The sequence below is a fragment of the Rhinoraja longicauda genome, chromosome 13, assembly GCF_053455715.1.
Source record: "Rhinoraja longicauda isolate Sanriku21f chromosome 13, sRhiLon1.1, whole genome shotgun sequence".
Lineage (NCBI taxonomy): Eukaryota > Metazoa > Chordata > Chondrichthyes > Rajiformes > Arhynchobatidae > Rhinoraja > Rhinoraja longicauda.
Window position 1 is genome coordinate 15735139 of NC_135965.1, and position 26845 is coordinate 15761983.

A 26845-nucleotide genomic window follows, 5' to 3' on the forward strand; every position below is an offset into this window, starting at 1 on the left:
ACTAGCAACACCATAGGGACAATTTACAAAGTCAATTAACCTACAAACCCGTACGTCTTTGGAAATGTTGGATGAAACCGTAGCACCCGGGGAAAACCCACATGGTCATGGGGATAACATACAAACTCCGTACAGACAGCACCCGTGGTCAGGATCGAACCTGGGTCTCTGGTGGTGTAACGCAACAACTCTACTGCTGCGCCACCATGCCGTCCTCCTGCAAGCATTGCGTAAATCTAGCTGCAATGCTCCAACTTAAAGTTTAAATTTAAAAATTAGGTTTTGCTAAGCTAGAAAACAATTTAAAGGAAGGCATAAATTAAGGACATTATGTTTCTAAAAATACAAAAGGCCACACTTGACTCAAGTGTATTGCCAAGAATCAATGAACCTGGACAATGAGCTGATTTTTTATGCTCATAATAAAAAGACAGATATAGGTTTGATGCTATGAAATTTATTGTTACTAAATCCCTGAGGCAAGGCAGGAACATAGTTTAGAAAAGACAGGATTAAATCTAGCCAGAATCATTAAAATACTTGGATCAGGCAAATGGTTGAGAATAACAAACAACTTTACTATTTAATTACATACATTACATGGCTTATCATGTTTAAAAATATACAATATTCTAAGATTTCACATTTAGCAATATATATATATGTAAATATATAATGTATTTTCTACAGAAAATTGGTTCCATAAAGAAAATTGTGATATTTCTTTGCTTTGAAGTAGCTCAATAGACAAAATAGTGCAATTTGTCAACATTGTGTGTGCATATAAACCAAAATTAAAGGATGTGAAGCACTAAAAGGCAAGATTTCTCCTTTCCCCACCTGCTTAAAGCCTCTAATGCTCGGCGCTTTTTGGAATATTGTGTGCAGAGAGCAGTATGTCTATGATGGGATCACTCACAAGAACTGTGCTTTTTATAGGACAGAAAGTTGGTATTGCTGGAAAAGGGGGAAATGCCTCATATTCTATTTTCCAGAAGTGTATCCGTGCTGAAATTCGACCTCATTTTACCACATCAGTCAGTCAGTTTGGATACAGTCTGATACATTTAAATTTGATTTGTTGCGTTTCATCATCATCATCATATCATATATATACAGCCGGAAACAGGCCTTTTCGGCCCTCCAAGTCCGTGCCGCCAGCGATCCCCGTACATTAACACTATCCTACACCCACTAGGGACAATTTTTACATTTACCCAGCCAATTAACCTACAGACCTGTACGTCTTTTCATGCCAATGATTCTTATTTCTCAAATGACAGTTGAAGAATTAAAATGGTCCTTGCAATCTATTCCAATGTCTGCAATTAAAAGCATGAAATAAACCATTAGTAGTGCAATTGTTGGAACTCAGATGCAACAAAATAAAGCAAAGGAAAAAGCACAAATACTTACAAATGAGATTTCTTTTATAGTTTGCCAAATCTTTGTTCACCCGTTGCGATTCTCAAAGAACATATAATCCTATAAGGGAAAGAAAAATTACAATGAAATTAAATTGACCAAAATCACAAAAAAAATCACCAGAAAGGCAGACTTCCCCAAGAAACATAGAAACATAGAAAATAAGTGCAGGAGTAGGCCATTCGGCCCTTCGAGCCTGCACCGCCATTCAATATGATCATGGCTGATCATCCAGCTCAGTAGCCTGTACCTGCCTTCTCTCCATACCCCCTGATCCCTTTAGAAAAAAGGGCCACATCTAACTCCCTCTTAAATATAGCCAATGAACTGGTCTCAACTACCTTCTGTGGCAGAGAATTCCACAGACTCACCACTCTCTGTGTGAAGAAATGTTTTCTCATCTCGGTCCTAAAAGACTTCCCCCTTATCCTTAAGCTGTGTCCCCTGGTTCTGGACTCCCCCAACATCGGGAACAATCTTCCCGCATCTAGCCTCTCCAACCCCTTAAGAATTTTATATGTTTCTATAAGATCCCCCCTCAGTCTTCTAAATTCCAGCGAGTACAAGCCCAGTCTATCCAGTCTTTCCTCATATGTAAGTCCTGCCATCCCAGGGATCAATCTGGTGAACCTTCTCTGTACTCCCTCTAAGGCAAGAACGTCTTTCCTCAGGTTAGGAGACCAAAACTGCACACAATACTCCAGGTGCGGTCTCACCAAGGCCCTGTACAACTGCAGCAGAACCTCCCTGCTCCTAAACTCAAATCCTCTTGCTATGAATGCCAACATACCATTCGCTTTCTTCACTGCCTGCTGCACCTGCATGCTTGCTTTCAATGACTGTTGCACCATGACACCCAGGTCACGTTGCATCTCCCCTTCTCCCAATTGGTCACCATTCAGGTAATACTCTGCTTTCCTGTTCTTGCCGCCAAAGTGGATAAATCCAGGTAAATCTGTATTATGGTATACTTAATTTATTGAGGTAATAAATCATTTAAACCTTCAAACCATTCTGACTGAAGAGAATTAAATGAAAATTCTAGATATAATTCAACATAATATTAAATCCTGAATATTTAGATTTCATGGTTCTCATTATAAAGCTTTCAATGTAGTTTGAAGCATTTGATAATATGTTTGTACTTTAGCCTTTTAACTTTCAATCTGTTCTCAACCACATATTTATCTGGCTGTAGATACAAAGAACTGCAAATGCTGGTTTACGAAAAAAGAAACAAAGTGCTGGATTCGCAATTTAATTCTTCCCGAGTCGTCGCCTGTCCGTGTTCTCCAGAGATGCTGCCTGACCTGTTGAGTTACTCAAGTACTTTATGTCTTCTTTTTAATTAATAGTTTGATTTAGTTTAGTTTAGTTTAGAGATACATTGCCGAAACAGGTCCTTCGGCTCGCCGATTCTGTGCCAACTAGTGCTTCCCACACACTAGCACTATCCTACACACTAGGGACAATTTACAATTTTTACCAAAGCCAATTAACCTGCAAACCTGTACGTCTTTGGAGTGTGGGAGGAAACTGAAGCACCTGGAGAAAACCCACGTGGTCACAGGGAGAACGCACAAACTCCATGCAGACAGCGGGCACGGTCAGGATCGAACCCGGGTTTATGGCGCTGTGAGGCAGAAACTCTACCGCTGTGTCACCCCAAAGGATATGGATTAGTTGAATTGTTCTGCACTATCAACATTTTCACTGACTGGCAGTGTATTCCATCTGCTGTCAATGCTATTCAGAGGAGGAGGGGTAACTGACCAACTGTGGGCTAGGTAGTCTCTCCCTCTGCACTGAGTCAGAAAATTCTTCCAAGTTTCATAGAACATAGAACAGTATAGCACAGGAACAGGACCTTTGGCCCTCAATGTCTGTGCTGAACAGGATGTCAAATTAAAGTAATCACTGCCTGCACGTGACCCATATCCATATCCCTTCATTTCCTGAATGTCCACATGCCTTCTTTAAATGCTTCTTAAATGTCACTATTATATCTGCTTCCACTACCACTCCCTTGCAGCGCATTCCAAGCAGCCACCACTCTCTGAGCCAAAAAACCTTCAAAGGAGGTGTGCGAGGCAAGTCTTTTTTAATCAGAGGGTGGTGGGTGCCTCGAATGAGCTGCCAGGGGTGGTTGTGGAAACTGAAAAGATTGTGGCATTTAAGAGGTTTTTAGATAGGTGTATGAATATGTATGGGACTGAGGGATAAGGATCACATGCAGGCAGGGGAGATTAGTTTAACATGGCATCATGTTTGGCACAGACATTGTGGGCCGAAGGGCCCATTCCTGTACCATACTGTCTTATGTTTTTTATAATGTTTCTGTTGTACACAGAGCCTCAATATGAGAGATCGAATCGCCTTTAAACTGCAAGTTCCCACAGGGGCAATTGGGATGGGATGGTGGAGCAGCGGTAGAGTTGCTGCGTTATAATGCCAGAGACCCGGGTTCGATCCTGCCTACGGGTGCTTTCTGTACGGAGTTTGTATGTTCTCCGTGTGACTGCTTGGGTTTTCTCTGGTAGCTCTGGTTTCCACCCACATTCTAAAGGCGTACAGGTTTTTAGGTTAATTTGCTTTGGTAAAAAATTGGAAATTGGCGGAAGGAATAGGAATACTTTATTGTCGCATGTGACGAGGCACAGTGAGATTCTTTGCTTGCATACACAATGTATACAAATAGCAGCCACCTACGGCGCTGACAAAGTTACAAAGCACGCGGCTCCCCCTGTTGTTCTCCCCCTCCCTCCCCCCCAACAGTTCCCCCACGCCGGCCCCCGCTTTTGTTCTCCCCCCTCCTCCCTCATGACGGTACCCCCCCGCCGGGTCCTCCACGCTCTCTCCAACCGCCGACCACGGGTCAACCCGCGAGGCATCGCCGCAGCCGTGTGGGGAGGATAGCGTGTGTAGGATAATGCTCGTGTACGGGGATTCCTGGTCGACGCCCGGACTCGGTGGGCCAAAGGGCCTGTTTTTGTGCTGCATCTCTAAACTAAAATTGCACCTGTTTGGTAATCAGTGTGTGCTGCAAATGGTTTTAATTATTCCGCGACATCAAGGCTTGTGGAGTGAAAATTCTGGCATCAACCCCCAAAAATTGGCTGAAGTGCCTTTATTGAAGGAGAGGACTCATGATTATCCTTTTTTGTGATTGAAATTCTTAATAGCAGTCACAGCGGCAGAGACCTGGGTTCAAAGGGCCCGTATCCATGCTGTATCTCAAAACTAAATTAAACCTGATGGATCTGAGCCTTCGCAGTATATTAGGTGCTCAGCGTTTAGCCATGAGACACTAACTACAATATAGGACTTCCCATTCCATGTCTAACATGATTTAGCTTGCTACTCGAGGTCTCTGAGATGCAGCTTTAACCAAATCCTGATGAATTAAGTTAAAAATTATAGCACTCTGGTGAGCAGATACATTTTCCGTGAATGCAAGCAAACTTAAAGGCTGGGAAATTGCAGACAGATTTTAACATTAGCAACATATTGTTTTGATCATGTTGATTCATTTAACAGTCAGATTTTCCTTCTGTGCTTTGAAACAATGAGTTTAAGTGATTTGTTGCAAATCGAGTACTTCAATTGATTCCATATCTGTACCTCACCGCACTTAATAAACGCGATAATAAACACCACTCGATTGACAAGATATTTTCATGGACGCACATACGTGCACATACGTGCACATACGTGCACACGCACACAGTACAGGCATACAAAGGGGGCAGATGAGAGCATCTGGGGTGTTGAGGGGTGAGGAAATACAGGAGATACATGGGGCACAGTCGGTCAGGGTCATAGTTATACAGCACAGGAACAGGCCCTTTAGCCCAACTTGTCCATGCTGACCAAGATGCCCATCTACACTAGTCCTACCTACCTGCGTTTGGCTTATATTTCACTAAACCTTTGTTACCCATGTACTTGTTCAGATGTCTTTTAAATGTTGTTATAGTACTTGCCTCAATTACCTCCCCTGCGAGCTTGTTTCATGTACCCACCACCCTCTGAGTGAAAAAAGTTCTAACCATACCACTCAAATTATATCGACCTTTTAAAGCTATTTAAAATACTTTCATGTTCAGCATAAATTGGACATCGGGGGAATAATCCCTGTGCTCAGCAAAGACATTTAACGATAGAGGTGTTCCTGGGTATCAGTGAATGCAAGAGATGGTTACCCTAAATCACAATTATAACACTTGGTTGAATCAATGTGTTAGTCACGCAGTTTGTACAACAGACTCTGTGAACATTGGGACAGATGCGGTTGTTATGAAGTCTTACATAAAGCCGCTGCAGTGGGAATTACATAACTACATTATAAAGACTTCCAAGTAACTGCACTTGTGTAATCATTTACAGATTCTGTTGTGATTACAAATAATTATTTTTCTAAAAAGTTTGAAAGCCTTACAGCGCCAGAGACCTGGGTTCAATCCTGACTATGGGTGTTGTCTGCAGAGTTTGCACATTCTCCCTGTGACCATGTGGGTTTTCTCCAGTGCTTTGGTTTCATCGCACTTTCCAAAGATGTACCCATTTGCAGGATAATTGACTTTTGTAAAATTGAAAAATTGTCCCTCGTGTCTAGGATAGTGCTAGTGTACAGGGATCACTGGTTGGCGTGGACTCGGTAGGCCAAAGGGCCTATTTCTATGCTGTATCTCCAAACTAAACTAAACCATCAGACAGGAAGCAAGGTGGGGTGAGTCAAATGCCACAGAATAGATTTGGTGATCAGGACCCATGACCATAGCATCAAAGATATATTGTGCCAATTTATTAATACTCACAATTAAGATGGTGGCAGCTAGCAAAACTGCTTTCACTTTCACATCTAGATCCAAGGGGAACTGGATCCCAAAGTTATCTGCAATTGTAAGAGCTTCTCTCAGTAATCCAGTCCACTGCTTGGTTATTTTGCCAACTGATTCAGTTTCATCAAGGTTTGTAATCTATTACAAGATAAAAAAGTTAAAGCTTAATTTATTTGATATCTCATTTGATAAGCTCTTTACACATCACAAGGCCATCACCTGCAAATGGTCCGTCTTTACTAGAAGTAGGCATATGCTATCAAATCTTCAATTTATTGGTTAATGAGGTCATGGCAGATGAACTCAAGCCAACTTTCCAGGAGAGTCCTAGGCGTTCAAAACTTTTCCAAGTCTAGAATGCATTCTGGAAATGAGCATGTCAAAAGTCAAAGACTAGATGACATAGCTTTAAAATGAGAGGGGCAAAGTTTAAAGCAGATGTACAGGGCCAGTGGTGGTATTGCAAGGTGCTGCCAGGGGTGGAAGTGGAGGTAGTTATTATAGAGGTGTTTAAGAGGCTCTTAGATAGGTACTTGGATCTTAGCTATAAGGAAAGGTTGGACAAACTTGGATTGTTATCTCTGGAGCATCAGAGGCCAAGGGGATGTTTGATAAAAGTATATAAAATTCCGAGAAGCATAGATAGGACAAACAGGCAGAACTTTTTTCCCCAGAGTGACAATATCGAAGACCAGAGAGCATAGGTTTAAGGTAAGAAGGGCAAAATGTAAATGAAATATGTGGGTCAAGTTTTTGTTTACACAGAGAGTAGTGGGTGCCTGAAACATGCTGCCATGAGGAATTTAAGAGGCTTTCGGATAGGCACATGGACATACAGGGAAGGGAGGCATATGGATCATGTGCAGACAGAGGTGTTTGGTTTAACCTGTCACCATGTTTGCCACATACATTGTGGGACGAAGGGCCTGCTCCAGTACTGTGCTGTTTTATATTCTATGTTCTATGTTGAGGATTCATGGAATCACAGTTCTGAACTTGGTGTTAGGGATTGAATTTGGATATCTGGACAAGTGGTGCATTTTTTTCATGGTCGTAATCATGATTCAATTAGATTAGTGGAAGAAAAGGAGTCACCGCATTCTCAACTGGGTTGAGATTTGGTTGGACAAAAGGGAACTGGAAAGATCAAGGCTGCCTCACAAAGACAGAGTTTGATATTGAGTACAAATACAGATGCTCTCTGTATGGAGTTTGTACGTTCTTGCTGTGACTGCGTGAATTTGAATATTGGTATGAATGTTGATTTCTCCAATTTCCAGTAACCCTTTCCCTCTCTCTCCATCCCTTCCCTTTCCCAGTTCTCCGAACAATCTTACCGTCTCTGACTACATTTAATGTTTGCTTTGTTGTTATCTTCTCCCAGCTAACAATGATCTATTCTACATTTTCCTTGAGCTTCATTCCCTTTACCCTGTTTTCACACCTTCACACTTCCTTATCTATGTATCTCCCTCCCCCCCTGATGTCAATCTGAAGAAGGGTCTTGACCTGAAACGTTACCCATTCCTTCTCTCCAGAGATGCTGCCTGGCCTGCTGAGTTACTCCAGCATTTTGTGTCTATCTTTGGTCTAAACTAGCATCTGCAGTTCCTTCATACTCCCATTCATCTAATTGGAGACCATTGAACTATCTTCAATCGGGCTTCAATGTTATATCTTGCAGTAAATGTTGTACCCTTTATCCTTTATCTGAACACTGTGGACGGCTTGATTGTAATCATTTATAGTCTTTTTTCTGACTGGATAGCATGCAAACAAAAGCTTTTCACTGTATCTTGGTAATAATAAACTAAACTAGTGTCACCAATACGTGATATGTAAACAGATATGTGGACAGTGTTGGGGTGGTGAGGAAAGCACAAAGAAAAGACTGGTACCCGGAAATCAACATCACCACATCTGCATGTACAGCATGGACCTTCGATCTTCAAAACAGGCTCTCTCTTCTCATTCTGAACTGTGAATTTTGGCAGATAGGGGTGCCATGTTTGAATGACATATCCAATAGGTTGGCCAGGAGGTGCCATCACTTCTATCTGTGGAGAAAATGTGGTGTTAATCATATTGTGGTCCGTTATGCAGAAGCGCCAAGCACTGGGGAAGCAAATCACATCACCAAGTCTGGTAGAAGGACCTTTACAACAAACAAGCCTCAGTTCTTTGTGATGTGGCCTCTTAGCATGTGAACAACGCCAGGAAAGGGGAGAGAGCAAAAGGGAGCAAAACATAAAAAGAAAATTAAAAAAGGAAACCGTAAAGTAAAACTATGGACCACCTGTAGACTTTCAGACTTCAGAGATGCAGTGCTGTAACAGGCTCTTCGGCCCACAGCGTCCGTGCTGACCACCGATCACCCGGTACGCTTGCACTATTCCACACACTAGGGACAATTTACAATTTACAGAAGCCAATTAACCTACAAACCTGCTCACCTTTGGAAGGTGGGAGGAAACTGAAGCACCCGGTGAAAACCCACGCGGTCACAGGGACAACACACAAACTCTATACAAACAGCACCTGTAGTCAGGATCGATCCCGGGTCTCTGGTGCTATATTGTCTCTTGCATTTCCATGGGCTTGCTTTTCAAATTGCATACTTTTGCACAATTGTACTGGTTTTGATTTAGTTTAGTTCAGAGATACAGCATGGAAACAGGCACTTTGGCACCCTGAGTCCATGCCGACCATCAATCATCCGTTCACATTAGTTGTACTGTTTGTCAAACCACTTTCACGCCTGCACTCTACACACTGGAGAGGGGGGGGGGGGAATTTACAGAGGCTAGTTAATCTACAAACCTGCACGTCTTTGGGATGTGGGAGGAAACCAGAGAGCCCGGAGGAAGAAGACTGGACTTTTTTGCCTTCCATCACAGTGAGGAACGTGGGGAATTCCCTGTGGTAGATGTTTATATCAACTTTTATGTAGTTGTGTGTCTTGTTGCTTTGTTTTAGCATGGCTGTATGATAATTCGAATTTCACTGTATCTTAATGGTACACGGGACAATAAACTGACCTGGAACCTTGAAACCTACACAGTCACAGGGAGAACAGGAAGTAAACTCAGGATCGAAGCCAAGGTTTGCAGAGTCTTTATTTTCTTTTTACAGTCTTGAAAATTTCTGAGTGATTTATATATAGTTCCTGTTTTAATATTTTGTTTGATTCTACATGCCTGTGATAATGCTGCCAGCAAGACTTTCATTGCAGTTGCAACTCACCATACAGGTGCATATGATAATAAACTCAACTTGACTTGAAAGAATGAACATATTGATGTGGAAGGGGAATGCAATACTTATATGAAAATTAACATTTACTCAGTCTTATCTCTACCTCGCTAAATGTAATGGGCTTGAAAAGGGGCAGCACAGTGGTGCACCTGGGAGACCTATGGCCTCACAGTGCCAGACCCAGACTGAATTCTCTCTGTGGAGTTTGCACGTTCCCCTGTGATCACGTTGGTTTCCTCAGGTGCTCTGGTTTCCTCCCACATGCCAAAGAAGTGCATGTTAGCAGATGAAAGGAAGAGAGAGAAAAAGAAAGAAAGAGAAAGAGAGAGAAATAAAGAGAGAAAGAAAGAGAGCAATAGAAAAAAAACTAAAGAGGGAGACAGAGAGAGAAAGAGAGAGTAAGAAAGGAAAAGCGAGAAAGAAAGAAAAAAGAACAAGAACGAAGGGAAGAAAGAGGGAAAGTGAGATACAGGGAAAGGAAGAAAGATTGAAAGAAAGAAAAAAGAGAGATGGAATATGACAAGAGAGTGTGGAAGAGAGAAAATCAAGGCAGTGTTAACAATTAATAAAGGACCAAGATATTTTATTTAATATCCTTCATCAGATATGAATGTTATGAGGAAGATGGCCATTTATTGTGCATCCCCCAATTGCTCTTTATCTATTTTGTTGAGTAATTAAGAACAGAGCACATTGTGAGTGCGGAGTCACCAGACCAGATGAAGATTAACGATTCCTCTTCGCTGCCACATTTCGTGAACCACAGCATTTTGACAGCAGATCATTCATGGATTTGTTATTTTTATCCCATTTATGTTTAGGATTTTGCCAAAAGTGACGGAGAAAATCCGTCAAACAGAAGAGCAGGAAGAAGTATAAAGAGGTGTTGAAGTAGACGGAGATCAAGAATTGAATGTTTTTATACCTTAGTGCTGCTTGTGAATAAGACCCTGCAAGATTAGCTGCTGTAAAGATGTTCAATAATCTTACAGAACCAGCAGATGCAATGTGTCCCTCAACCAAACGAGACAACTAACCTCTTGCAAACAGCATGGGAAACAACAACCAATGCAATTCATGGGCCGGTACAGACTCATGATCTCTTGTCCAAAGGAGTTAATAATCTTCATGTCAAAGGGACGTATGTTTCCAGACCAATTCCGAGTGTAGCAATCATTCTCCTCAGCAGCAAAGAAGATCTGTTGACCACGGCTGTTCTTAATTTGAAATTTGTTTTTGGTCCGAAATCCAATGAAGGCTGAAGTCATTGGAGGGTGGTGGGGAGAAAGGGGGGAGGGGAAACAGTGGCTGTTTAGTTAAATAAAATACGTCGGTGAGGAACACAAGTAAAAACATTAGCCCCTCCCCAGTGCAGTATATAACCAAGAACAATCACAAGATGCATCATGTAATGAAGGATAGACATAAAAAACTGCGGATGCAGGTATCTGGAGAAAAAACAAACTATTGCATGAACTCAGTTGGCTGGGCAGTATCTGTGGTTTGGGTGTGGGTAAGAAGGGTGAAGAATTGGTGACCCTTTGGGCCGAGACCCTGCATCTAGACTGGGAGCAGAGTGGGGAGATAGTCAGTGTAAAGAGGAGAGAACAAGTGGGGTTCGACAGAGGATGGTGGGTGAACACAAGGAACTGTGTAGGACATGGATAGGCAACGTTTTGTGCAGCATCTCTGGAGGACATGGATAGGCGAGGTTTTGGGTCAGGATCTTATTTCAGCTCGCCTGGCCGCTCGCTCCATCTACCCACCACCCTCTGAGTGAAAGAGGAACAGATGCTGGTATGAGATGAGATGAAATGGGTTTCCCCAGAAATCTGTTGACAAGATTAGAATTTTATGCAATCACATGACACAGAGCATGAATTCTTCAGACTTTGTGTCTGTCTTTGGTATAAACCAGCACCTGCAGTTCCTTTCTAACTCATCCCTTTTCTCCAGAGATGCTGCCTGACCTGCTGAGTTACTCCAGCATTTTGTGTCTATCTTCAGTGTAAATCAACAACTGCAGTTCCTTTTTACACACTTCAATGTATTTTTGGATTTGATTGGATCGCATGCAAATCAAAGCTCTTTGGTACACATGACAATAATAAATCTAAATCAAAAACTAAACTTGATTCAACCTCCCAGAGTCTTTGCGGGCACAGCGTATTTTGACCTAATTTGACATAATCAGTGCAGCTGCAGGTGTGCGGTTGACAGCCTGTTACCAGGGCAAGTCTCGCTGATCCCCCTGGTCTTTGTAATCACAGCCAGACGTCCAAAGTACCATTTAAAAGTGGCACTCCTGCTGGTCAGACCAACCAGAGCAGGACAACCTCCAAACCGTGGGGGTGAAAGTGCCAAAGTAATCTGCAGAAGGAATTAAAATAAGCTCGCAGCACAAGCACTGTGAACAGGAAGTAAAATAGCAGCTACAAATAGTGGGAATTTATTGCCTGTCCTATTGAGAATTTAACAGCTTGAAAATGACAATTCACCTCTCCTCACACACAAATTGGAGGAACAGCACCTCATGTTTTGCTTGGGCAGTTTACTGCCCAGCGGTATGAATATTGATTTCTCTAATTTCGAGTAGCACTTGCATTCCCTCTCTCTCCATCCATCCCCCACCCTGGTCGTCTTTCCAGTTTCACAGTTCATACCTCTCCCACAGCCAACAATGAACCGTTGCAGGCTCCTCCTTTCCTTGGTCATCGGTGCCGGCTCTGATTTGTTTGGTACCGTTTCATACCTCCAGTTTCCCTCTCCCCCGACTCTCAGCCTGAAGTCGGGTCTCCACCCAAAACGTCAGCAATTTGTTTTCTCCAGAGATACCGGCTGACCCGCTGAGTTACTCCAGCATTTTGTGTCGACCTCATGAAGGATCGTGTTGTAGCGACCATAGAGAATGGTCCTGGTCGTCGAACCCTCAGATTGGCCAGCAAGGTCACGTGTGGGCGCGACCGTAGGGATTGGTCCAGAGAGCAACATCGCTGATTGGACAGCGTTGTCATGTGCGCTTTTGGCGCCCGAAAAGAGTTAGTTCGGAGAAGTCTTCGAAGAAGACAGTGAGTTTTGATGGTTGTCCTTTACCTTGTTGTTTAACCTTTGTATTCGAATATTGCTGTCGCAATAAACTTCTTCTACAACCAACAAGTTTCCGGACTCGCCATATTGGTGACCCCGACGTGATCTGGACGATCACCGACCATGCAGGAACACGACGCCCCGTTGTTGGATGCTGCGCCTGGCACACCGGAGTTAAGCGCAGTAAGCGTTCACCTTCCGTCGTTTTGGACACATCAACCGCAATCTTGGTTTGTCCACACCGAAGCCCAATTTCATTTAAGGAACATATCGGCCGACGCGACGAAGTATTACTATCTCGTCAGCGCTCTATCACCGGAGACGACCACACGCGTGATGCGGTTCATCGTTAATCCGCCTGCGGAAAGCAAGTACGAGGCAATGAAGACATTGTTACTGCGAACCTTCGGGTTTCATAGGCACGATCGCGCTAAAAAGCTTCTGCACCTACCAGACCTCGGAGATCGACTGCCGTCCGTTCTCATGGCCGAGATGATGATGCTAGCCGGTGAGCATACGGATTGCCTCATGTTCGAGCAGGCATTCCGAGAGAAGCTTCCCGAAGATGTCAGACTTCTGCTCACGGATTGTTCTTTTAAGGACCCCGAAGCATATGCAGAGAAAGCGGATGCGCTCATAGCGGCTAAATCGAAGGCAAGCGGTTCGATCAACAAGGTCTCGACATCAGTGACCACGCCACAGTGACATCAAGATGGCGCCGCGTCTCCCGCCAGTTCTCCAAAAGCCCGCCAAAAAGATCCGCACAAGCGCGGCTGGTGCTATTATCACCTACGATGGGGTAGCGAATCCCGCAACTGCTGCTCACCTTGTACCTTCACGGGAAATGCCTCAGCCGATCGTACATAGGGGCAGTTGCGATTGGCCAGAACCGACGCCTCTTCGTCCGAGATCGATTCACGGACACAGAATTTTTGGTGGACACGGGAGCCATCGTCAGTATAGTGCTGCCGACCGACCTCGAGACCAGATCGGGTAAGACAGGTCCCACCCTCATCGCGGTTAATGGCAGCCCCATTCGCACTTTCGGTACACGGAAGATGTCCCTTGTGTTAGGCCTCCGCACGTACGAATGGCCATTCATCGTAGCAGACGTCAGACAAGCGATCCTAGGCGCAGATTTTCTCTGGGCCTTTTCACTGGTCCCCGATGTCGGCGGTAACGACCTCCGACCCTCCGCCAGCGAGGAGCCAGTCGCTCCGACAATCGCCTCCCCGCCCAGCCCTACTGTCCAGGCCGTCGTTGCGGCCCCCAACTCGTATGCTGAGGTCCTGGCGGAGTTTCCAGAGCTGCTCATCCGGCGTTTTGACACCCCTTCGGCCAAGCACGGCGTGGTCCCCCACATTCGCTCCGAGGGCCCTCCCGTTTTCGCTCGGGCCAGGAGACTACCGCCAGACAAACTGGTGGTAGCACGGGCGGAATTTAGGAAGATGGAAGAAATGGGCATTGTCCGTCAGTCCGACAGCCCATGGGCCTCGCCGTTGCATATGGTCTCCAAGGCATCTGGGGGGTGGAGACCATGTGGCGATTATCGGCGTCTAAATGCTGTCACCACGGCTGATCGCTACCCCATACCGCACCTGCAGGACTTTTCGTCTGGGCTGGAAGGGGCGGTGGTGTTCTCCAAAATCGATTTGGTGCGAGGATACCACCAGATTCCGGTGCGGCCGGAGGACATACAGAAAACTGCCACGATTACCCCGTTCGGGTTGTTCGAATGGTTGCGCATGCCTTTCGGTTTAAAGAACGCGGCACAGGCTTTCCAACGACTGATGGACCGTGTGGGTCGGGGTTTACCCTTTTTGTTTATTTATTTAGACAACATCCTGGTCGCCAGCCCCTCAGTGCAGGAACACCAGGTCCACTTGTGGACTGTGTTCCAGCGGCTCCAAGACCACGGGTTAGTTATCCAATCCTCCAAGTGTCAATTCGGCCTCCCTTCTCTTGATTTTTTAGGGCACAGAATCACCCCTGCCGGCGCCACCCCTTTGCCCGAGAAGGTGGAGGCTATCCGGGCATTTCCCAGGCCCACCACAGTGAAAGGGCTGCAGGAGTTTGTAGGTATGGTTAATTTCTACCATAGGTTCGTCCCAGCAGCTGCGCGGGTCATGCGCCCGCTCTTCCAGTGCCTTGCGGGTAAACCGGTAGAGTTGATATGGTACCCGGCCGCAGAGTCGGCTTTTACAGCAGCTAAGGCAGCCTTGGCAGACGCCACCATGTTGGTCCACCCTAGCCCCGCCGCCCCCACGGCCCTGACGGTTCATGCGTCTGACGTGGCGGTGGGTGGGGTCTTGGAGCAGCAGGTTGGTGGCCGTTGGCAGCCCTTGGCGTTTTTCAGCCGGCAACTAAATTCGGCTGAGCTGAAGTATAGCGCATTTGACCGAGAGCTTCTGGCCCTCTATTTAGCTGTTCGTCATTTCAGGTATTTCCTTGAGGGCCGCCCATTTGTGGCCTTTACGGACCACAAACCATTAACATTTGCATTTTTCAAATTGTCTGACCCATTGTCGGCCCGCCAGCAGTGGCACCTGACTGCCATCTCCGAATTTACCACCGATGTCTGTCATGTCGCGGGTAAGCTTAATGCCGTTGCTGACGCCCTGTCTAGACCTGCTTGTTCCCCCATTTCGGCGGTGGACTGCGAGGTGGATCCCCAGGAGCTTGCGGAGGCACAGCTTCTGGCGGATACCGCCTCGGCATACCAGTCCACCACTTCGGGGTTGAAGTTGGCTCAGGTAGCCTGTGGGTCGGAAGGCACAAAAGTCTGGTGTGATATTTTCCTTCCCCGTCCCAGGCCGGTAGTGCCGCCCTCCCTTCAGCGCCGGGTTTTCGATGCCATTCACGGGTTAGCGCACCTGTCCATCCGCTCCACCTCTGCCTTAGTAGCTGCTCGGTTTGTCTGGCATGGCCTACGTAAACAGGTAGCGGGTTGGGCACGTTCCTGCGTTCCCTGCCAGACCGCTAAAGTCCAGCGCCATGTCCAGCCCCCCGTACAGGAGTTTGAGGTCCCAGCAGTTCGTTTTTCCCACATTCACGTGGATTTAGTCGGGCCCTTACCTTCCTCCCGGGGCTACACCCATCTCCTCACGGTGGTGGATCGGTTCACCCGGTGGCCAGAGGCTTTTCCATTGTCCGATATTTCGGCAGCCTCTTGTGCCAGAACTTTGGCCCTCCATTGGGTAGCACGTTTCGGGGTTCCGGCAGTTATTACCACCGACAGGGGGCCGCAGTTCACTTCGTCCCTCTGGACCGCGCTTGCCGAGCTGTACGGTTCCCGGTTACAACATACTACAGCATACCACCCCCAGGCAAATGGGCTTGTGGAGAGGTTCCACCGTCAACTCAAGGCGTCCCTCAGTGCAAGGCTTGAAGGCCCGGACTGGGTAGACCAACTCCCCTGGGTCCTTCTGGGCATCCGGACTGCTCCTAAGCAAGACCTCGGTGTTTCGTCCGCGGAGCTAATGTATGGCTCGCCACTTCGAGTACCAGGGGATTTGTTTCCAGACCCCTCAGACCAGCTGCCTCCGGTCCCATCAGTTTTGGCATCGCTCCGGGCACGGGTGGGTTCCCTGGCCCCAGTTCCGACTTCACGTCATGGGTGTCCCATGGTACATGAACCGCCTTCCCTGAAGGACTGTGAGTTTGTGTTTTTGCGAAAGGATTCCCATCGTGCCCCGTTGCAGAGGGTCTATCAAGGGCCGTTCCGGGTTTTGCGTAAGGGGACGGCTACCTTCACCTTAGACGTGCGTGGCAAGAGTGAACTCGTCTCAGTGTCACGGCTTAAACCCGCACACTTGGATCCGGATCAACCAGTCCTGGTCGGCCAACCCCCTAGGAAAGGCCGGCCTCCTTTGGTCCCGATCAGTCCAGGACCCCCCGCTCCGGCTGTTCCTCCAAGTCCGGAACCTCCGCCTCCTGTGGTTCAGGCGGCCCCTCTCCTTACTCGTTATGGTCGCGAAGTCCGGCTCCCTGCTAGGTTCCGTACCTCGGGTTCTGGGGGGGGTCATGTAGCGACCATAGAGAATGGTCCTGGTCGTCGAACCCTCAGATTGGCCAGCAAGGTCACGTGTGGGCGCGACCGTAGGGCTTGGTCCAGAGAGCAACATCGCTGATTGGACAGCGTTGTCATGTGCGCTTTTGGCGCCCGAAAAGAGTTAGTTCGGAGAAGTCTTCGAAGAAGACAGTGAGTTTTGATGGTTGTCCCTTACCTTGTTGTTTAACCTTTGTATTCGAATATTGCTGTCGCAATAAACTTCTTCTACAACCAACAAGTTTCCGGACTCGCCATAGTGTATGCAGATTCCAAAGTGTTGAAATTAAATCTAAAGATTGCTGTTGATGTCCCCCTATGGTTGCATTCCTTCTAGATTTTAAGCTAAGCCCTCATCTATAAATTCACCTCCAATAACCACCCCCAACTCCCTGCCGAAACTTCTAAGGAAGTGGTGCATAACGGCATGATAAACAAGGGAGTGAAAGATCACCATAGTTAAATAGTTTAGTTTAGTTTAGTTAAGTGTTACTAAAAAGGTTTTGTTTGCATTGTTGTATGCAACTAACTTTGTTGCATTGTTGTCTGTCCAGAGAAAACAAACTTTAACAAAGATTTTATTGCAAGCAGCCATAAAATAATACACATTAGCGGAAATAATGAGAGACGATATAGACCATACAATATGTATGTACAGCAACTGAATGACCTGGGGTGCATTTGTCCTTGATAATGGAATGGCATAATGAGAGCGCAGTTAATAAACCTGGGATCCAGAGATGAATAAAAAGAGACATAAAGTTAAATTGCAGGCAAATCTTTCTAAAGCTGTTGTTAGGCATTACTGAAACAGTAAGTCCAGTTCTGACCATCGCATGTGTGGAAAGGATTTTCTTGTATGGCTTTACAGATGAAGGATTTCAGCCACAAGGGATTGCTCAAGAAGCTGAAATTGTTCTTCAGCAGCGAGAGCTGGAAAAGATTTGAGAGTGTAATATCAAGATTGGTTTGAAGCATGAGGAATGAGAACAGGAGTCGGTCAATAGTCTGTGCAGGAAGGAACTGCAGATGTTGGTTTAAACCGAACATAGACACTTCAGACTCAGTCTGAAGAAGGGTCTCAACCCAAAACATCACCCATTCTTTCCCTCCAGAGATGCTGCCTGCCCCGCTGAGTTACTCCAGTATTTTGTGTCTGTCTTAGTTCAATAGTCTTCTCTACTGTTCACTAATATCATGACTTATCCAATTGAAGTGGGATAAATGCTTGCATTGATGGATGGTTCAATGATTGGTGGGGGTGGGGGTGGGGGCGGTGGGCATAGTTATAAAAATATGGGTAAAAGACGCTAAAGGCCAGAGGACGAAAAATCTCTTTAACTCAGCGAGTGGCTACGATCTGGAATTGAAAGATTGTCGAGTGGTGGAAACAACAAATCAATGAATGTTTTCAAAGGGCAATGTATTGGTGCAGCGGTAGAGTTGCTGCATTTCAGTGCCAGAGAACCAGGTTCCATTCCGACTATGGGCACTGTCTGTACAGTGGAGGAAACAGATGAGCCAAGAGAAAACCCACGTGGCTCACCAGTTTCCTCCCACACCAAAGACATGCAGGCTTTTAGGTTGATTGGGTTCTGTAAATTGTCCTTAGTGTGCAGGATAGAGCAAGTGTGTGGGTGATCGCTGGTTGGCATGGACTGGGTGAGCCGAAGGACCTGTTTCCATGCTGAATCACTAAACTAAACGAAACTGAAATGGAACTGGAAGGCTAAGATATTTCAGTTCAGTAGGGAAAGAGCAGGGAGGATAATGTTGACAAATGTTGCTTATATATTATTGGGTCTGTATGCTTAGAATTGCACAACATAGCTACATAAATTCTGGCATTGTTTATGTAACTAAACAATGCTACATTGCTCAACACAATGTTGAACAGGGCTGAACCTGTTTGCTGTCTGGTGAATCAAATGTTTCTCCATCTCTCTGTATCTCTCTCTCTCTCTCTCTCTCTCGCTTTTCTTTTGATTAATAAAATGCCTCATTTGTGTTGGAAGTAGGGTTGCTAACAGTCCCGTATTAGCCGTGACATCGCGTATTTTGGTCTAAATTGGTTTGTCCCATACGGGACAGCCCTTGTCCCGTATTAGTAGGGCTGCCAACTTCCTCACTCCAAAATAAGGGACAAAGGGTGACATCACCGCCCCGCACCCCACATGACCTCACCCAGCCAGCGGCCACATGTTCGCTCTCCACCAATGGCGGCCGCCCGGGTCGGAAGGCGGGTTGCTACGCAACCCCGTTAAGGGGGCGCCTGGGCCTCCGGATCAAGACTGACCGGAGCTAAAATGTCAGAAACCTATAGTGTCGGGACCTAAATTATTTAAACTGATGGGATCTACAGCGTTGGGGCCTTCAGCGTCCGGGCCTACAGCTCCCCACCGGGCCTAATACGGTATTAGGCCCGGGGGGCGCTGTAGGCTTGTACGCTGTAGGCCCTGATAGTTTAGGTCCCGATAGTTTAGGTCCCGACACTCTAGGTTTCCAACATTTTAGCTCCAGACAGTCTAGGTCCGGAGGGCCGGGTGCCATGCAACCCGTCTCCCGGCCCAGGTGGCCGCCATTGGTGGAGCGCGAGCACGTGGCCGCTGGCTGGGTGAGGTCACATGAGATGCGGGGCAGTGACATCATCTTGTCCCGTATTTGTGAGTGAGGAAGTTGCCAACCCTAGTTGGAAGCAACTGCAGATGCTGGTTTATACTGAAGATAGACGCAAAGTGCTGGAGCATCTCAGCGGACTAGGCATCATCTCTGGAGAAAAAGAAGTGACATTTCAGGTCAGAATGCTTCTTCAGGCTGAAAGTAGAGGGTGAGGGGGGTTGGGGTTGGTGGTGGAGGGACTGGAGGAAGGAGAAGGGCAACAGGGCAAATCATGGCCGGCAACAGATGACCAAGAAAGGGTGGAGCCCATAATGGCTCATTGTTGGCTGAGGAAGAGGTGATAACGAAAAGGGATACAGGGATGTGAACATTGAAACTTGTCGGATAACTAGGGTGGGGGCGTGGGGGGAGTGAAGGAAAGCAGACTTCCATCAGCCTCTTCCATTTATCCATCAGCAGCTTCCAGAATGATATTGATACATTTACAAGTGCCCAGCAAAGACTTAATGGGCCGAATGACATCTATCTATGCCATAATAATTCTATATCTCTGAGTAATCATCATAACTAGAAAACCATCCATCGGGGATTACTGTTTATTGCAAATTCATCGTCATAAAAATACACAAGACCTAAGACAAGGCTGGTCGTTCCAACAGTAAAGATTAATGAGGCTTGACCTGCGATAAAGAAACATTGAGAAAGGAGTGCACTTAAAGTAAATCTTGCACAATGTAATACAGTCTGCTGATTTGAAGATGGTCACAATGTGCTGGAGTAACTTAGCGAGTCAGGCAGCATCTCTGGAAAAGGGAATAGGTGACATTTCAGGTTGGAACCCTTCTGCTGAGGAAGTGTTCCGACCCAAAATGTCCTGAAGCCGGGTCCTGACCTGAAACGTCACCTATTCCTTTGCCCCAGAGATGCTGCCTGACCCGCTGAGTTACTCCAGCATTCTGTGTCTATCTTTGGTATAAACCGGCATCTGCAGTTCCTTCCTAAGCATTTAATCTGCTGATTTGCTCGATGTTCTTTACCATAATTGTCCAAGATTAGTTTTGTTCCCTGCTTTATCCCAATGGCAACCTACCTTCCACCAATTCCACTCGCTGATAAACCAGGAGCTGATTGACCTGTGACAAAAACATAACGTGAATTAGGTCTGTTAAACAAATGAATCACTAATGTACTGCGCTGTAGATAAGAGGATGAGAGACTTGGCTTTCTCATCATTTTATTTTGACACACAGTACAAAATGAATTGATAATTTTGATGGGAGTATTGTAGCGAGTCTGATAGCGGATGGATGCTGCAGACGAAGTTTATTGCATGGTTCTAAAAACTCCGTGACAATCGCAACATTCAAACTGCAGACAACTACCTAACGTCTTACCTAAACAGAGTTCAACGCTAGACTGACTATCTCTCCCGCGCTGGCACACCTGGTGACATCGCTAGCCAATCCGAGGGTTCGAGCTCTTCCAGCCAATCCCTATGTCCCTACAGTATATTATTTTAAAACATCCATTTTGAAAGAATTCTGATTAATGCTGCTCTCATACAAATGCTTAATACGATTGTACACAGTCCATATCTCTGCTACATGTGTGTTAAACAGCTTTTAACAGATGGATGTCAGTTTTGATTCATGGATTCATAAAAACTATATATCAAGGAAGCAGACCCTTCGAGCTAACTCATCCATGCCGACCAAAATGCTTATCTATGCTAATGCCATTTGTCTTTATTCTGCTTTTGTCATTTTTACTGAGTTTCCACAACTACTCTCTTGCAGAATAATTTCAACACACAATCCTTATCCTATCAACAACAACAACAAATAATCACTTTTTGTGGTGTCTTTCAGATGGGCAAGCAAGTTGCTGTCTTCACTCTTTTTCCATTAGTTTAGTTTAGCTTAGCTCAGAGATAGTGCGGAAACAGTCCCTTGGGGCCACCGAGTTCGCACCAACCATCGATCACCTGTACACTTGTTCCATTTTATCCCAGTCTCGCATTCTACCCACTAGGAGCAATTTACAGAATCCAATTAACCTACAAGCCTGCACATTTGTGGAATGAAGCACCCGGAGAAAACCCACGTAGTCACAGGGAGAACGTACACATTCTGCACAGTCAGCACCTACAGTCATGATCGAACCCGGGTCTCTGGCGCTGTGAGGCAGCAGGTCTACCGCTGTGCCACCGTGCCAACCTCAATTTTTCCTGTGATTATAATCATATCTGCATAATCAATAAAAATGTTAACAATATTTGCTTGATCAACTTCAAGAGTTAACACAGTTGGACTGTGTACTGTGCACAACTACTGTATCAGTCAATGGATGTTCATGGCCAGAATTGTCTGGCAGCATTGTCTTGCTGCATTCCCAGGAGTATTGTGGATGATACTGATTACCTGCCTGATCTTTTGTGTTCAGCTGGGTATCTGATACATGAAGAAATCTAACACGGTGTGAAAACACATTTAAAACAGACTAGTTAGAATCTAGATACAAGGAACTGCAGATGCTGGTTAATAAACAAAAGGACACAAAGTGCTCGAGTAACTCAACAGGTCAGGCAGCATCTCTTGGGAACTTGGATAGCTGGTGTTTTGGGTCGAGATCCTTCTTCAGACTGATTGTGGGAGGGTGGGGGGGGGAAGATGAAAGCTAATATCTAGGTAGACTTAGACATGCATTGTCAGCCTATCATTGCTGCCTTTTTACAGACGCAATGAAATTTGGATTTGAAGCGATATGGGTGCAGATTTATTTTGAAATTTTGCATGAATCAGCTGGTTCATCCAAAACCAGCTGGTTCATGCTGGTTCACACAAAACATGGCATGGGTGTGACTTGGTTCAACAACAGGAAACAGGTTCTATGACATTTAAAAAGCTTATATTTCCTCAACTGAAATGTACCCCATTTAAACTGTGCCAGTCAGTGGCACAGGTATAAGGTAGAACAGTGAGGATCTGCTGAAGTATTGTTTACCCAGGCCACCGGAGAGCAAAAGTTTTTGTTAGTTGCAGCAGTCAGATCACACCTTCAAACTGGGTTAACATATGATAAGCATTTCACGGCACTGGACTTGTACACATTGGAGTTTAGAAGGATGAGGGAGGACGTCATTGAAACTTGCCGAATAGTGAAAGGCCTGGATAGAGTGGATGTGGAGAGGATGTTTCCATTAGTGGGAGAGTCTAGGACCAGAGGCCATAGCTTAAGAATAAAAGGATGTCCCTTTAGAAAGGAGATGAGGAGGGATTTTTTAAGTCTGAGGGTGGTGAATCTTCATAAGTTCTAGGAACAGAATTAGGCCATTTGACCCATCAGGTCCTCTCCACAATTCAATTCCACAGATTCACCACCCTCTGACTAAAGAAATTCCTTCTCATCTCCTATTCAGTAAGTTTCAACAAATCTGTGGAATTCATGACACAGACAGCTATGGGGGCCAAGACAATGGATATTTTTAAGGCGGAGTTTGATACGATTCTTGACTAGTAGGGGTGTCAGAGGTTATGAGAAGACAGGGGAATGGGATCGAGAGGGAAAGATAAATCAGCCATGATTGAATGGCAGAGTAGACTTGATGGGCCGAATGGCTTAATTCTGCTCCTAGAATTGATAAACTTATGAAAATTAAGCTTCTAAAAAAATAACAGCAGTGCCTCAGTCAGGAAATACCCTGCCCTTCCCTCCCTTATGCCCCAACTAGACTCCAACCTACTTCACCTCTCCAACCAACCCTACCCCCACCCCCCCACTCTGGGTACTTTCCTCCCACTGGCTTCACAATCTGCAGCTCTTCAAACCTGTCTCACACCTTCTGCTCTTATCTCTTATCCAACCAGAAGCCTATCAACCCTCCCCCCTCACCCACATCGACCTAGTACCTGCCACGCTTTGTTCAGCCTCTCTCCCTTAACAAGCTCTCTTCTCTTGCCCTATCAGTCTGAAGAAGGGCCCTGACCCAAAAAGTCACCTATTCATGTTCTCCAGAGATGCTGCCTGACCTGCTGTGTTACTCCAGCATTTTGTGTCCTTTCGTGTATTCACCAGCACTTGCAGTTCTTTGTTTCTACATAGAAACTTCATAATCATTTTAACTAATAGCAAATACACATTTTAAGTTTTCGTTTTCAAGGTTTACATTTGCATTTTGTGGGCATACACATAAATTAATCTAATCAAAAAGCATTTCACTCTTATCTTCAATGCATTGGTCACAGAATCAAATAGATCAGCAAAATTCTCTCTGTGCCATGTACATTCTTAGTAAATGAGACCAGAACTGCACACAACAATCCACATGTCGTCGAGCTAACGCCTAATAATCTTGCAATCAGATTTCCACACCCCTGCACTCGAATCCTTTCAAAATAAAAGCAAACATATAGATATGTGCATCGAGATGAATGACCTCACATTTTACCGTATTATATTCCATCTACCATTCACTCAGCCTGCCCATATCTTCTTGAAGCCCCCTTATATCTTCCTCTGCATTCCCAATTATACTCAGCGCAGGAACTTATTTAATGTTTTCCAAGGATGCAAATGCAGCACGCCCACTGTTTTCCTTATTTCATAGTCATAAAACATGGTAGCAGGCATTTCAGCCCACTTTGCCCATGCTGACCAATGTGCACCTATCGGAATTAATCGAATCTTCCAGCACTTGGCCTTCTAGTTCCAGGTGATTCAAGTGCTCATCCAGATACTTTGTGAATAATCTCAGTGACTGCTTCTACTAGTGTCTTCCAGATACTCACCCCTCTCTGGGTGAAAAGGGTCCATTTCAGGTTCACTTTAAATCTATTACCAATTATACTAAATCTATGTCCTCTAGATTTATTCACTTCTGCTGAGAGGTGAAGTTTGTTGCAGCCTACCCCATCTATCTGCCTCAACATTTTATATACAATCAAATCTCTTCTTAACATCTATTGCTTTAGTAAACTGGCCCTAGATTCTCCAGACTCGCCAGATAACTAAGATGCTCTATCCTGGGTGACATCCTGGTGAATCTCCTATGCATCCTCTCCAGTGCTCTCATATCCTTCCTATTGTGTGATGAACAGAACTGCACACAGTACTGCGACTTAGGTCTGACCAATATTGTGAAACGTTCTCCCCATGACCTGCGTGGGCTTTCTCCGGGTGCTCCACTTTCCTCCCACACTCCAAAGACGTACATGTTTGTAGGTTAATTGGTTTGTTATAATTGTAAATTGTCCCTGGTGTGTAGGATAGCATTAGTGTGCGAGGATTGCTGGTTGGCACGGACTAGGTGGGCCGAAGGGCCTGTTTCCATGTTGTATCTGTAAACGAAAACTAAACTATTCATTTAGGATCTCGCTCGTATCCCCTGCCTCCATGCGTTGATCATCCACCCCTCTGGGATAAATTGAATTTCTCTACCATTTCCTTATTTCCTGCAACAAATTCTTCCCTCTCTGTCTCTAAGGGAGGCACACACATGCCCTTGCTTCTTTCCCTGTTTGTTCATGTATAAGAAATCTTCCGGTCTGTTTTGATTCATTTACCTGTGTAAGAGACTCCAGTCCTGGAGGGCAATTTGGGATGCCAAGAGGCATTGGCATCCTCTGAAGGTCAATTTCTCCTTTGTCTCCGGTAGAAGCTTGAGGCGCATAATGGGCCCCAGGTGGATGCACTCCAGGTGGATAATCCCCAGGTGGATAAGCCCCAGGTGGATTTCCTTGCTGAAAGTCAGATCCTAAGAGCATAATATTCAAAAACAACAAGCACCTTTACAAATCAATTATTATTTCATGTAACAAAATCAAAAACAGCTTTAGTAAATCATCAAATATTTTACCAATGATGAATGTTAAGTCATTCAAATCTTAGACAATCTCCAGTTAATTGAGAACAAAGCCATTATAAAATATATATAATTTTTAAAATTTATAAAACATAATTTAGAGCATTAATATTTAAACCTTTCGAGATGTGACCTTAGTATGACTTTAAGATTAATCAAGGACCAGTCTCCCTCTTCTCCCCTCTCCCATCAGGCAAGATGCAGAGAAGTTTGATAGTGCATTTCTCCAGATTCAGGGACAGTTTCTTCCCAGCTGTTATCAGTCAACTGAACTGTCCTCCCACCAGCTCGAGAACGGTCCTGACCTCCCATCCACTTCTTTGGAGACCTTCGAACTATCTTTAATCAGACTTTATCTTGCATGAAACGTTACACCGTTTATCCTGTAACTGTACACCGTGGACGGCTTGATTTTAATCGTGTATAGCCTTTTTCGCTGACTGGATAACACGCAACGAATAGCTTTTCATTGTACCTTGGTACACATGACAATAATAAACTAAACTAAACTAAACTACCTAAGAGTGCTGCATGGATTTGGGTCAATTTGTGCTTTTACACTACATTGAATATTTGGGTAAAATAAAGACTAATATTTCATAATAGTTATCCAAAGATTCAGTGCAAGAAACCCACCCTTTTTGTTACTCTTTTGCTGCCTTCAGACCTCTGCATGCTGTTAAATCAGTGAGCACTCAGCTGACCCATTCGTTATATAACCAGGGTCTGAACAGCTAGCAAACACTTCAGATGCTGAGACCTGAAACAACAAACAATCTGCTTGACGAACTCAGTGGGTCGAGTTTATCATTATTGGGGTTGGGGAGGTCGAACAGTGTTACCTAAATTTCAAGAACTCAGTGTTCATACTGATAGGGTGCTATTCCTTCATTATGCACATGGTCTCTCTCTAGCAATGGAGGAAGCCCAGGACAGAAAAGTCAGCATGGAAATGGGAGAAGAAGCTAAAAAGGTGAGCAACTGGGAGATCCAGCAGGAATAGGTGGACCAAGCGCACGTGTTCAAAAAGGATGTTAGATATGGATGAAGGAGAGGAGTAGTGAAATGTAGTCAAATAGAGGGATATAGGTGGAAGCTGACAGTGGTAGGGGAAATCGAGATCAAAGGGAAATGAGGGACTTGGGGGGATGAAAAATGGTTGTATAAAAGAGGGTATGAAGAGCATATAAGAGCAGGGTGGCTGTGGGATTGAGAGATAGTGGGCGAAATGTGTGTGCTAGACTGGAGCCCGAAACATTCCCTCCACAGATGACCCTCTGATTTCCTCCAGCACTTTTGTGTTTGGCACAAGACTTCAACACCTGCAGTTCCTTGTATCGGAATTCGATCCTTGCGATATAGCCTGCACAATGTTTTGTTCCATTGACTTCAATGGGAATGAATATCTATTGAGGTATAAATAAGCTGAATCGAGCATGACCAGGGTAAATCTCTACCCCAATAACTTTATCATGTATCAGGAATTGTATCAGTAAGTTACAGAATCAGTCAATGACAGAACATGAGTGAATTTATTTAACAAAACGCCCATGAGTGAAACAGCAGCCTGCCTTTTCCTTTTCAGGAGGCTGTTGTGCACTGTAAATGTCTTTGTTTTCATTACTAAATAAATTAACTAGGACATTTCTGTTTTTCTTTAACCAACTAGAAAGATCTGTAGGCAAAATATTGCCTACCTGGTGCGGCCAT

The 26845-nt window shown here is 45.1% G+C and overlaps 1 protein-coding gene across 1 annotated transcript; it reads right to left on the reverse strand.

Moving 5' to 3' along the window:
• Nucleotides 1-1446: 1446 nt before the first annotated feature.
• LOC144599365 (phospholipid scramblase 1-like) lies at nucleotides 1447-26845 on the reverse strand. Its single transcript, XM_078410155.1, has 7 exons — nucleotides 26833-26845; nucleotides 24837-25027; nucleotides 20366-20408; nucleotides 10559-10779; nucleotides 8165-8323; nucleotides 6243-6404; nucleotides 1447-1485 (listed from the first exon to the last, which is right to left on the reverse strand). The coding sequence occupies exons 1-7, from the start codon at nucleotides 26843-26845 to the stop codon at nucleotides 1453-1455; spliced, it is 822 nt and encodes a 273-aa protein (XP_078266281.1). The 3' UTR covers nucleotides 1447-1452.